Source organism: Quercus robur, chromosome 2 (assembly GCF_932294415.1).
Source record: "Quercus robur chromosome 2, dhQueRobu3.1, whole genome shotgun sequence".
Taxonomy (NCBI): Eukaryota; Viridiplantae; Streptophyta; class Magnoliopsida; order Fagales; family Fagaceae; genus Quercus; species Quercus robur.
The window spans coordinates 4818097-4831654 of record NC_065535.1 but is presented as its reverse complement, the minus strand read 5'-3'; the positions used below and the strand labels follow the sequence as shown (position 1 = coordinate 4831654).

Below are 13558 nucleotides of genomic sequence, written 5' to 3'. Positions count from 1 at the left end.
CTATTGGCCAAGTCTTAAGAGGTATGTTGCCAAAATAATTGGTCAATGTCGTCAATGTGAACCGGCTAAGCATTGCAAGCAAAATACTGGCCTTTACACTCCTTTACTAGTTCCATTCCGTCCTTGGAAGGATATTAGCATGGACTTTATACTAGGTCTTCCCCGTACCTTTAGGAAGTTTGATTTCATCCTTGTAGTGGTAGACCAGTTCTCTAAGATGGCTCACTTTCTTCCATGCTCTAAGACTTCTGATGCATCCAAGGTAGCCAAGATTTTCTTTGATGAGATTGTTAAGTTGTATGGGTTGCCTAAATCAATTGTGTCAGATAGGGATGTTAAATTTATGAGCTATTTTTGAAAGACCCTTTGGCACATGATGGGAACAAAGTTGAAATTTTCTACAGCATACCATCCTCAAACTAATGGTCAAATTGAGTTTGTCAATAGGAGTCTAGGAAATCTTTTAAGGTGTCTCATAGGTGAGAATGGTAAGACTTGGGAATTTATACTCCCTGTAGCCCAATTTGCTTATAATAACTCAATCAATAGGTCCATAGGTATAAGCACATTTGAAGTTGTTCATGGTTATACACCTAGGAGACCTTTAGACCTTCTCCCAATGTCCTCACATGATAGGGTTTTTGTGTCTGCAGTAGAGTTTGCTAGTCACATGCATGAGCTGCATAAAGAGATCAACAAACGAATTCATGTTAGTAATCTTAAGTATAAGACTCAGGCTGATTTACATCGACGTCATTTAGACTTTGATGTAGGAGATTATGTTATGATTCGTATCAGGCCTGAACGGTATCCTTCAAGAACCGTTAAGAAACTGCAGACCCGCAGTGCTGGCCCATTCAAGGAATTAAAGAAACTTGGACCTAATGCTTATGTGATTGATATACCTTTAGATTATGGTATTAGTTCTACTTTTAATATTGCTGATTTACTTGCTTTTAAAGGTCCAACAGTTATTCCCTATAACCCTTTTTATGATCCTCCCTCTTCTTCTTTGGCTAACCCTGTCCCTAGCCCTACACCATCTTGTTTCCAAAAGGCACATAAAGATATTATTGATGTTATTTTGGATGAGCTGTCTCTTTTCACTAGGGATGGAACAGTTTAGCGCTTCTTGGTTCGCTGGCGAGGACGGCCTGATTCTGACTGTACATGGATCACCAGAGAGGAGTTGCGGCAGCTTGATCCTACTCTTTTGGAGGCTTACTTGGATACACTTGCTACTACCTCATCTCTACCTCCTATCACTTGCACATATGAGCGTTGACGGAGGCGTCATGCTGATCCAGTGAGCTTGTGGTTTGATGGAGTTTGTTTTGATGTCACTTGATCCTTATGAGCTTTACTCGACGGGGTCGAGTTTCTCCCACCCTAGGGGAATTGGTTCGGACACCACATGATGGCACATCTGTGGAGATTATCTTTATCATTTATGTTATCTTTATTTGAGTTTATTTTTAGTATTGGATTAGTATTTGAGATTATTAGGATTATCGTATTAGTATTTGAGATTGTTTAGGAGAGTTTATCTTTATTATTATGATTCCTGGAAGCTGTATATAAAGCTCCAGACGATTCCTTTGTGTTGGACAGACTATTATTATTATTGAGATTATTTTCATTGATTTGTTTGGTGGTGATTCCAAACACCTTAGGTGGGAAGCCTAAGGTTTTACGGTGAGACTAATCTAGGTGGGATGCCTAGGTTGTCCTACATCACTACCCTTCTATCAATCTCTCTTAAATTTAGGCCACTAGTCGCTAACCCGTGCGATGCACGGGAAAGCTATCAATTTTTTCCAAATGATGTGACATTAGCTATTGGAATTCAACATCGATTCTCTAGTAGCATGTTGTTATTTTTCAATTTCATTTATTTCATATATTCCACTAAATATTCAATGCATTCATTATATTTAAAAACATATATTCAATCAACTCTAGAATACAAAATAGGCTGGGGTAAAAAATAAATCATAGCTCAGTTTCCACACAAAAACAAAGGAAGCAAGCTGATAACTCCACCTCTCTCAATTTCCACTAAACAAATTCAAACCCATAGTTCATTTTCCACACAAAAACAATTCAAATTGACCAATAGCTCAATTTCCACACAAAAACATATATTCAATTTGATTATCTTAGTGTGTGCACAAAAGCTACAATTCAATCAACTCTAGAATACTAGGCTGGGGTAAAAAATAAATCATAACTCAGTTTTCACACAAAAACAATTCAAATCGACCAATAACTCAGTTTTCACACACAAAAAAACAGAATTTTGTCTAAATTTTATTCGGCCATTGAAAAGCAGATTAGCAGTAGAAAATTAACAGAATGAACAGTATTCTTGTTGGATGGGCCCAATAATTCATTATTTTGGGTCCATAACTGGGTCCCATTAGGCTAAAACCATATTGGGCTCAAAAGGCCCACCATGTTGAAACAAAAATCTGTCTAATAAGCCTGTAAGGCTATAACCCAATAGACGCCTCTTTGGAAAGCCGCTTGTCGTTAGTTGGAGTAACTCACTCCTTAATAACTCCGTCCAAATCAAACAGTTCACGTGAGTCCATTGAGGCATTTTTTTCCACAGTTCAGCAAGCTTTGGACAGCTATATAATGCATGCTTCACATCTTCCATGTGTTCTCGGCAAACATCACAGCTGCCGTTTTGGATAATCTTTCTTCGAACCAGGTTGTCTTTGGTTGGCAAGGAGTTCTTGGTTGCTCTCCAAACCAAGTTCTTCACTTTGCTCGGTACGGGGAGGTTCCAAATAGCTTGCCACAACGGTTTCAACCTCGAAACATCAGATTGACCAGGCTGTGCATTCTGGTGCCCTTGTTGCAAGAACTGATACCCAGATTTAATGTCGTCAGTTATTAGCCGCTTGTCGTTAGTTGGTGTAACTCACTCCGTAATAACTCCGTCCAAATCAAACAGGCTTTCCAACGGAAACCGTTATCGTTCCTTTCCTCTCAATCTCTTTGTATTCCTCACAGCCAGTTATTAGCCGCTTGTCGTTGGTTGAGTATCTCTGTTTTTTATGGATTCTAAGCCAAATCTCAAAAAGGTAATCTTCCTAGATCCTTTCTTTATCATACCCACTTTTTTTTTCTTTTGTTTCCTTCAAAGGAAAACCAAATTGTCTTAAGCCTTTCTCAATTGTAAATATATATGTGTATCTCTGGTAACCCTTGTTGAAGGTGTCTATTGGGTCTTGCCGTGGAAAGGGAGAGGCAGAGGATCGGGAAAGGTAGGCTGGATGGGTTGGGTGTTGAATTGCCGTGGGTCTGATTGGCTTGCCATGGGTGTGATTGAGGAGGAGCTGGGAGGAAGGTAATGGCAGAGTTTTCGTAAAAGGGAAAGCGTGAAAATCAGAGTCGGGTAGGGAATGGGTTTAAGACGTTTTTTTTTTTTTGGGTTTTGGTTTTATTGTTTTATGTTTTATTATTAATTTTTTTTTAATGTTGTGCTGATGGAGAAAATTATGGAAGTTTCAAAAGTTTTGGTTTTATATATATATATATAGATTAGGCTGAGACTGTTTCTAAATTCTAATTTCTAAACTCACTCTGATGGGGAGCATTAACGAGCCACTATTACCGGAATCGACAACCACAGAAGTTGGACTCAAAGATGAAGAAAAGAAAAATCTTTCATCAAGGGTGTGGATTGAATCCAAGAAGCTATGGCAAATCGTGGGTCCCGCCATCTTCAGCCGCATCGCTTCTTACACCATGAACGTTGTCACCCAAGCCTTCGCTGGCCGCCTTGGTGAAGTTGAACTTGCTGCGATTTCCATTGCCAACACTGTTATCGTTGGCTTCAATTTCGGCCTACTGGTAATTCGTCAAAACTCCATACTAGTCGGAATAATACTAATTAATTATCTCATGTATTCATGTCTTGACTACAGACTACCTCACAGCTGTATGAGGCTTACTCGTTGTTAGACAAAGAAACGATACATATATCTGATGCATCCGAGCAATCATTATTTGATGTTCAAAAAAGTATATATATTCGAAACATGAAATGCCTTCTTCTAGTGTGAAGTGAACGATGCATATTTCTGATATATGAGATAATTAGAAACAATGATTGACTTTGGTTAACATTGGTTTTGGGTATTTTTGTTTTGGGCAAGCAGTTAGGGATGGCAAGTGCGTTAGAGACATTGTGTGGGCAAGCATTTGGTGCGAAGAGGTACCACATGTTGGGAATATACATGCAAAGGTCATGGATTGTGCTAGTCCTATGTTGTTTCTTGCTACTACCCTTCTACGTTTTCGCCTCTCCGCTGCTGAAACTCATAGGACAACCCGATGACGTGGCAGAGGCTTCAGGTGTGGTGGCCTGTTGGTTAATACCATTGCATTTCAGCTTTGCGTTTCAGTTCCCATTGCAAAGGTTCTTGCAGTCCCAGCTGAAGAACATAGTGATTGCTTGGGTTTCTTTGGTGGGTCTGTTGGTGAATGTGTTGACTAGTTGGCTATTCATTTATGTGTTGGATCTTGGCCTTGTGGGTGCGGCTCTTGCTTTGGATATCTCCTGGTGGGTTTTGATTTTTGGATTGTACGGCTATACTGCCTTTGGTGGCTGTCCTTTGACTTGGCATGGGTTCTCCACTGAAGCCTTTTCTGGCCTATGGGAATTTCTCAAACTCTCTGCTGCTTCTGGCGTTATGCTATGGTCTCTCTCTCTCTCAATGTATATTCTATGCGGTGTTCTCTCTCTCTCTCTCTCTTTTTTGATAGTTCATATCAATTATTCAATATTTGAGAAATTTTTTCTTTTACATTGTACAGTGCAATGTAAGGTGAAGATTATTGAATAGTCCCTCTTAAATAGAGGTGGGCCACATGGCGAGTTAGTACTATCCTATATGAGAAGGAAGGAACATACTCTTGAAGTACTTAATAACGGCCCACATTATAGACACATTGAAAGTAACATTTATTACTTTTTATGTGTTATACTATAAATTTACATTATAAGTATAAGGTAAACATACAAAGATCCTTTAAAAATAATAATGTGTCCTATTGATTAAATTTTAGTAGAATTTGCCGTATACATGAAAGGAGCTAACATTATTCTCTCAGTTCTGAATAATTCATTTCTTTTCTATTTTTTTTTTCTGGTTTGATTTCTTTTCTATTTTATACTCCCAATAACAATAGTTTGCATATTTTGTTCCAAGAAAAAAAATTAAAAAAAAAGCATTAAATATTATAATTGGTGGATTAAAAAAATGAAACATTGTTCAACCCAAGGGGATAGAAGATTTTGGTTGGTGGATTAAAAAAATGAAACATTGTTCAACCCAAGGGGATGGAAGATTTTGGTTGGTGTGTTACTTATTCACTGTTCCAACTCTCAACTGTTTCTTTGATATCATTATTTATTTATTTATTATTATTATTTTTTATGTGGGTGTTGTTGGTGATTTGTGTAGCTTGGAGAATTGGTATTACAGAATACTAATATTAATGACTGGGTTCCTACAGAATGCCACTTTAGCCGTGGATGCTTTGTCAATCTGGTACGTGGTTCTCTTCTCTCCCCATGTTTTATTAGTTTTATATATATATATATATATATTTTTTTTTTTTTTTGATAATCTGTTTTATTAGTTATATATTACTGTCATGTGATTGCTAAAAAAAAAAAAAAAGTAGTTCTTACCGCCAAGTACTTTAATTATACTTTTGAAATGAATCAAAGAGACTTTCATAAAGAAAAATGAGTTTTTCTAATATTCAGGAAGAAATGGAAATTGCACCTTTTTCCCATGGTGGTTTGGTATGAAGTATGAAGTTATAAGAAATTTTTGTAACACTTTTTCGGTTTGGTTGGTGGATTTCAATTACAATTTTGCAGCATGACTATCAATGGCTGGGAGATGATGATTCCTCTGGCCTTTTTTGCTGGTACCGGGTACAAATTGACAACTCCTTAGTCCTTTTCCCAATATTTGATTGTCTTATCATTATCATGTATTTCTTTCAATATATAATTATATATAACTATTAATTAAGAGATTATTTAGTAAAAGTAAAAAGACTATTTAAAAAAAAAAAGGATACGGGACTTGACCAACCTCTGCATCACGTGTTCATAAATGCACCTAAAAAAAGTCAAAAAAAAAAAAAACAAAACTTACTTAAAAATAGGGAGACCAACCTACTTGTTTAGGTACAGAAATAAAATGAAAAGTAAAACTGACTTTTTTTAGTTAAGAAAAGAATTTTAAAACTTAATAAAACAAAGTGAAGGAGGAGATTCAAGTCATTCAACCAGAGCCGGTTTTTAGTGTGTTTTATGGGTGGGAAGTGGATTAATTTGGTTAAAGACTAAAATAAAAATTCTTTAATAATGTTAATAATAAAAAGTGAAAGATTGATTTGAATTTGGAACTTTGTGGGCAATTTGGGTGAGAAAGATAAAAATGATGCTAGGGAATGATTAGAATTTGTAACTTACTGTATCCCTTCAAATGCGTTTAGTTTGACTTTTTAACATGGAATGATAGTTATTTGAACTTTTTGTCATGGAATTTACAGAGTTAGGGTAGCCAATGAGCTAGGAGCTGGGAATGGCAAGGCAGCACAATTCGCAACAATAGTCTCCGTGATACAATCGAGTGTGATTGGGATCTTTTTTTGCGCTCTAATCATGATACTCCATGACAAGTATGCTTATTTATTCACAACCACCACTGAAGTGCTTGAAGCAGTTGATAAGCTCACTGTTCTATTAGCTGTTACAATTCTCCTAAACAGTGTTCAACCTATTTTATCAGGTAATTTCCGAAGAAGAACGGACATAGCAAAATTACTAACGCACTAGTGTCGGACACATATCCAACATGACACATATTCAACATGGACACAAACATGTCAAATACGCACTTAAAAAAATTATTTTTTAATTTAGTTTTTCTATTTTGATGTTGAATGTTGTTTATTTGAACTCTTTTTATGGGTGTTCAATTTATTTGAACTCTTTTTGTTCGTACTTTAAACAATATTTTATTGTCTTTAAATTAATTTTAGATATATTTTCAAGTATTTAATTGTTGTTACATACTTTTTAAATCCAAAATAAACATAATTTATTTCAAATATAAAATATATATACCTAAAAATAAATTTAGTTAAGTAATTTTTTCTCGAATCCTCTACATATCGTATCCTAATTTTTCAAGAAATGTCGTGTTACTATATTACGTAGCATGTTGTATTATGTATAATGTCCGTATCTATGCTACATAGGTAATTTCTAATCAAATTGTTTATACTTTAGAAAACCACATAGTGTTAGTATCTAGATGTGCTTCTTGAAGAGCACCATGAACATGAGATGTGAAAAATACCATAGAGTTGAACAAATAAAAATCCTTTGTTCTAATGTTTGTGTTTCATTCTATGCTTTGCTAAGCATAGCTTGACATATGATATATCACATTTGTTAGAATATAAAATGAAACACACCTAATCAAACATAGTATTTTTGTTTGTTTTGAACCTATATTTGGTGATTATCCCTTTCATTTGAATATTGGCATTAAATTTTGTCAAAACTTAATTAAAGAAGAAAATATAGGTTATCAAACGATGTCTCTAAGTACTAGTCTTTTCCTCTTTGAAATCAGTTGTAAATATATTTTCTTCACTATGACAGGAGTGGCTGTTGGATCGGGATGGCAGGCATGGGTTGCATATATAAATCTGTGCTGCTACTATGTCGTTGGGCTCCCACTTGGACTTGTAATGGGATTGGTCTTCGACCTTGGAGTTATGGTATGCGTAACTTCTTTCATTAGCCTCCGATTTAGTAGAGATTATGATATATACCTAATCCGTCACTGGCTTTGTGGGCATTTACATATGATAGTTGGTTCGGCCTCAACATGGCCCCTAATAAACAGAGTGAAGTCTAAAACCAAAAAAATAAAGAAAAGTCAAGAACAAAGCTAAGAGTCATGTTTGTAGCGTGAATATAGGTCTACCGACTCAGTCAATCATGAAAGTAAATGTGCATCAAAAGTCATGTACTTTGGGTATGTTGAACCCATTAGAAAAATTCTAGAAATACTCAATCCTGTGCCAAATTTCTCTAACTTATTGATTTATGTAATTATGAATGACGGACACACATTTTGTCCATATGGACTCATCATTTTTTATTAACTATTCACAATTACACAAATGAACAAATGGTGAAATTTGGTATGAAAATAGACGCATCCGTAATTGTGTTGTCCTAAAAATCCTTTGGCACCAGGAAATATCTTATAAGCATACTAAATTGAACACGTCTCTCACAAGTTAGGGAAGTTAGTAGATTTCACAGACATTAAACCCACAAATATTTGAGATCGAAAATTATCTTAAAGGCCCATCTTATAGAGCAAACATAAGAGATACTTTTACCCACTCAATGGAAGAAGGAGATGCTTTCTCCTTTGACACGGCTCTAGTGGCTAATGCCTCAAACCATTTTAGAAAGAAAAGAAAAGAAAAGAGCCTTGTAGGTTATCCAACAGCTCCTAGCACATACATGGTGAAAGTGCATCAGCTAGTTAAATTTTGTCTTCTTTTGAAGACCTTTTAGGTCAGTTGCCTATTTTGTACAATAGGCTTAATATGTTCAGTTACATAAGAAGTTTGGACTTAGTTTGCATTCCGGATTGAATGGCTGGTTGTCTTCGTGTTTTATAAGGGATCATAGAATTAGTTTGGTTCTGAATCTTCTGATACAAGTTAAAGTCCCGGCTCAACAACTTTGAAGGAAATTTTAAGTGAATTTTTTTAATGTTTAAATAGTAATTAAATAATATTAATTAAAATTTTTTATTCTTATTTAAAATCTATTTTTTATTTTTATTTATTATTTGATTTAATAAATCTGTATTATTAAAATATAAATAAGTTGATATAATATACATTAAATTATTAATTGGTATAATAACTAATAATAATTAATAAAGTAAAAATTTGCATAAAAAAAAATATGTATTAATTTTAGTGCGTATCCATTGGGTGTGGGCCGTGTGGGTGGATTAGGGAGTTTGTAGCTGTGTTGGTTGGGGCCTAAAATTGTTTTCCACTTTTTTAGATTATAAAGTATTATATACTCAACAATTGCACTGTGCCTGTGCAGTGCTAAGTCTTGTCATTTAATCAACAAGTATCAAGCTTTGTGCAGTGTGCATTGTCACTGTGCAGTGGCGTCAGTGAGTGTGAGCAGATTGTGCAAGTGTCGGAGCAATCTCAGCATGTTGTCCTTGTCCTTTCAATTAAGCAGATTAGAAAATAAGATTTTATCTACGGAAAATTTTTAGATAGTTCTGGAGTATAGTAAAATGGTTTTTTTTTTCTCTCATATTTATGGTGGATCTCACCATGAATTTAATGAACGGATCCTATCATGAATGTGAGAGAAAAGAGTACCATTTTTCGTGTTTTGAGAATATCTAAGAATTACTCTTTACTGATGGGTATATTTAGAACACGTATTAATTTCTATTTTTAAAAAAAATTTCTTGAAAAAGTAATGATAATTTTTTTAATTTTTGAAAAAATATTTTTAAAAATAAAAAGATTAATGTGTATCTTCCTAACAAATATTACTTAAAATGAATGATTGTTGGGCTTGTAGAAAAAGATCAAGAATCAAAGATTCAGCGTCTTGTCCTTTTCCTTTCAATTAAGTAGATTAAAAAATATAACTTAAAATGTTGTCCTTTTCCTTTCAATTAAATAGATTAAAAAATATAACTTAAAATGAATTACTAGGCTTGTAGAAAAAGATCAAGAATCAAAGATTCAGCGTGTTGTCCTTGTTGTCCTTATCCTTTCAATTAAGTATATTAAAAAATATAACTTAAAATGAATGACTGGGTTATTGATCCATTGTAAGTATGCTCATACCTTGTGGAGTGAAGTCCTTTGTTTGTTTGGGGTTCAGTGGGTGATGCCGAAGAAAGTTGTTTCTCTTCTCTCTGCATGGTGGAATTGGTTAGGGAGTCGCACTTCAAATGTGTGGAATATGGTTCCAGCATGTCTTATGTGGTTAATTTGGAAGGAGCGCAATGCCCGAACTTTTGAGGATATTGAGAGACTTGTAGATTGTGTGAAGTCTTTGCTGCTTAGGACTTTGTTTGAGTGGTCTCGTATTTGGGGATTTACACATTATCATTCTTTGTTTGATTTTCTTAATTCTGCTGGTCTTTCTTTTTGATTGGTTTGTATTTTTTTCAGTGCAATGAGTTTACTATCGTAAATCCATTGTACTTCTATTATCAATAAATTTGTTATTACCTATAAAAAAAAAAATTGTAGAAAAAGATGAAGAATCAAAGATTCAGCGTGTTGTCCTTGTCCTTTCAATTAAGTAGATTAAAAAATATAACTTAAAATAGATTAAAAAATATAACTTAAAATGAATGACTGAGCTTATAGAAAAAGATCAAGAATCAAAACTCAGCCTATTGTCCTTGTCCTATCAATCAGGTAAATTAAAAAATATAATTTAAAATGAATGACTGAGCTTGTATAAAAAGATCAAGAGAAGAAAAGAAAGAAAAGAATATAGGTAGAGAGGCAAAGGGATAGAAAGATAAGAGATTTTTTTTTTTTTTTTTTTAAGAAATTTATAATCTTTATTTTAATACATTTCTAGATAATTATGTTGTATACTTAATAAATTTGTTTAGTATTAATTTTGATTTTAGCATATTTTGAGAATGAGTTAATGAATTTGTCTTTTAAATTTTAATTTTGTTAGCTGAAGTTTGGTTATTTTGGTTTTTTTTTTTTTTTTTTTTTTTTTTTTTTTTTTTTTTTTTTTTCTATTTAATATTTTGCATTTTAGGATACAATGGGGTTTTTTAATACATTTTACTGATCAATAAAAGGACTAAAATATTCTTTTGTAATTAAAATATATAGATAAATATTACACACATATATATATATATATATTTTTTAAGTGAGGGCCTTCTTTTATTTGAGTCTTGGACAATTGCATCTATTGTTCAGCCGACCCTTAAACCAAAACCAAAATCAGTCTAATTTTTCATGTGGGTGTTTAACATGCACAAGAAAATTTAAATTTTATAGTGGAAATATGCTTGTGCAGCCAAACACCAAAATTTTAAAAACTTGATTTTGGTGAGAATGGATATATGAAAGAATCAAATTTAAACTAAGGAATTTATATGGGTTCTATTAGAATTTAGAACCAGTTTGTTAAAAGAAAAGGTTAACGAACTAAAAAAAAACCAATTATGTTTTTCTTGGTGAATTTACCTCGTATAAGCTCATCTAAAAAGAATTTTCCATTTGGCATGACTAGGATTCCAATGTGTTGAAATGTAATACAACTAATTGATGTGGCAGGGTATCTGGGGTGGAATGATTTTGGGTGGGACTGCAATCCAAACAGTGATTTTGGCTATCATAACAGCACGATGCGATTGGGAAAAGGAGGTACTATAATTTAACACAATTTCACTTGTCATAGTAACGTTGACATTGTGTTGTGCTTGTGCATGTAAAACCCATATGAATTCATTTCTTGTTTTCATGGATTTCAGGCTGAGAAAGCTAGCATTCGCGTAAATAAATGGTCAAGTCCTAATCCACAAGATGAAGAAGAAGATCAATAGGAGGTCCAACAATGACAGCAATTTTGATGGATTTTGGAAATTTTCACTTTTAGGTGCACCAGCCCGCGGTGTATACTCCCTAATAATATACAATTCTTCTGCTAATCCAGTTTTGGATAATTGATTTTTAGGGTGTTCTTTAACTTGGAAAAATGGGGTTGCAATCATAATCAATGGAGAAGTGTTACGTTCACAATATGTCAGTTTTTAGACCCTTTAAACAATTGATTAAACTTAGGTAATTAGTCAAGTTGTTATTTAGTCCAATTAAATAAGTTTAGGTTATCACAATAATAAAGATTAAATCATGCAAAGCAACGGAAAATAAATAACACACGATATGATCACCCAGGAAACCAAACCGGTAAAAACCTGGGGAGGATTTGACCTAGCTATCTTCAAGGTAAACTTGAATCTACTATCTTGAAAGAATCGAAGTTCATACAAAAGGACTTACAAGCACTCCCGTTTGACTTCCTAATGCTACCAACCAGTAGAACTTACTGACACGACCACGTGCAAGCTCCGAATTCATGGACTCCTTTCTTGGATTCCCACCAACTACAAGCACTCCCGTTTGCGTATTTTTTAAGCTTTAATGGCAGCAACTGTTTTGATCATCAAGGTGTAGAAAATATCTCCTCCTTGAAAATCCTAAGTTTGCGTAAAAGAAAACTCTTTTAGATCTCACAAGAGATTTACAAAAACCGCAATATGAGCAACACTAAAACGTGGCTAGGGTTTACCTTTTATACTTAGGACAAATAAGAAACCCTAAAAACGTTTTAAAACAAATAGGGCTGAGTTGGAAAATTCTGCAAAAAAGCGATCTGTCTGAGCTTCGATCGGTCGAGCCTAAACTTCGATCGATCGAGCTAGGCCGAAAGCCACAGTGCTTTCTGCTTTACACTCGATTCCAACTTTACGTTGACATACAATTTTGAGCTAGTTTTAAACACTTCTAAACACATTGTTTTGATCATGGTTTGCCAACAATACAAATTAGAGTTCTAAATATACAAAGTCCGAAACTTTAGAACCTAACAAACTCCCCCTTTGGCAATCCGTGACAAAACACAACTTATAAACTTAAAGTTTACAAAATGAAAAGCCCTTTACAAAATAATACTTATAAACCAAATTCAATCCTAACTACTATCCATCAGTTGCAAGTGTAGACAGCAGCTTAATTGAATCAACCTGTATATTTCCTGAAATACTAAACAAAATGCATAACCGCATGTGTGGAAATAATACAAGTAAACAAAATAACTTCTTGATTTCAAACAACACACAAATAAAGACATATATCAATGAATAACTCATAAATATAAATCAATAAGCAGTTTGAAATAAGAAACAAATAAAGTACCAATAAAAACATAAAACTCCCTTTAACATGAATATCCCATAAAAAACAAGGTAAGAGCTAAAAATGTTAAGTACACAGTGAAGCACTTAGATACAATCTAAAACTCTACAAGCTCCAACCAAAAAACAAATAGTCTCCCCCTAAAAACAAAAACTTACTAGTACTCCCCCTTTTTGTGATGGAATGCCAAAGGGCAAACAAGATATCCATCATCAAAAGGGAGGTGGTCTAAACTGCGCCAACTTCGCATGCAAGGGACGGATCTCATCAAGTACGTCCACCAAAATCTGTCCTTGAGCCGCTTGAACGGTTAAGACATGATCCAACGTGCGACGAATGTCTAAATCATCCGTAGCAGTCGGTGGAGGAACAGCAGCATCAGCATCAGTATCAGCAGCAACACTTGAAGTCTCAGCAATAGCTGTACCTGTAGAAGAGGGAAGAGGGGGAACACTATTAGATGACGCACCTCTAGGACGAGGGAGAA

At 34.3% G+C, this 13558-nt stretch overlaps 2 protein-coding genes across 3 annotated transcripts in view; one reads left to right on the top strand and one right to left on the bottom strand.

Moving 5' to 3' along the window:
* LOC126710557 (triacylglycerol lipase OBL1-like) overlaps positions 1 to 13558 on the bottom strand; it is a 43846-nt gene that overhangs the window by 19756 nt on the left and 10532 nt on the right. The window lies entirely within an intron of this gene.
* LOC126710546 (protein DETOXIFICATION 27-like) lies at positions 2576 to 11829 on the top strand. Of its 2 annotated transcripts, XM_050411076.1 has the most exons (10): positions 2578 to 3092; positions 3226 to 3406; positions 3644 to 3864; positions 4173 to 4714; positions 5481 to 5567; positions 5906 to 5962; positions 6589 to 6827; positions 7709 to 7827; positions 11431 to 11520; positions 11628 to 11829. In XM_050411076.1, exons 3-10 carry the CDS (start codon positions 3760 to 3762, stop codon positions 11697 to 11699), a joined length of 1311 nt encoding a protein of 436 aa, XP_050267033.1. In that variant the 5' UTR covers positions 2578 to 3092; positions 3226 to 3406; positions 3644 to 3759; the 3' UTR covers positions 11700 to 11829. The 2 variants fall into 2 exon arrangements, with proteins under 2 accessions (XP_050267025.1, XP_050267033.1); XM_050411068.1 differs by having other exon boundaries at positions 2576 to 3092; positions 3226 to 3864.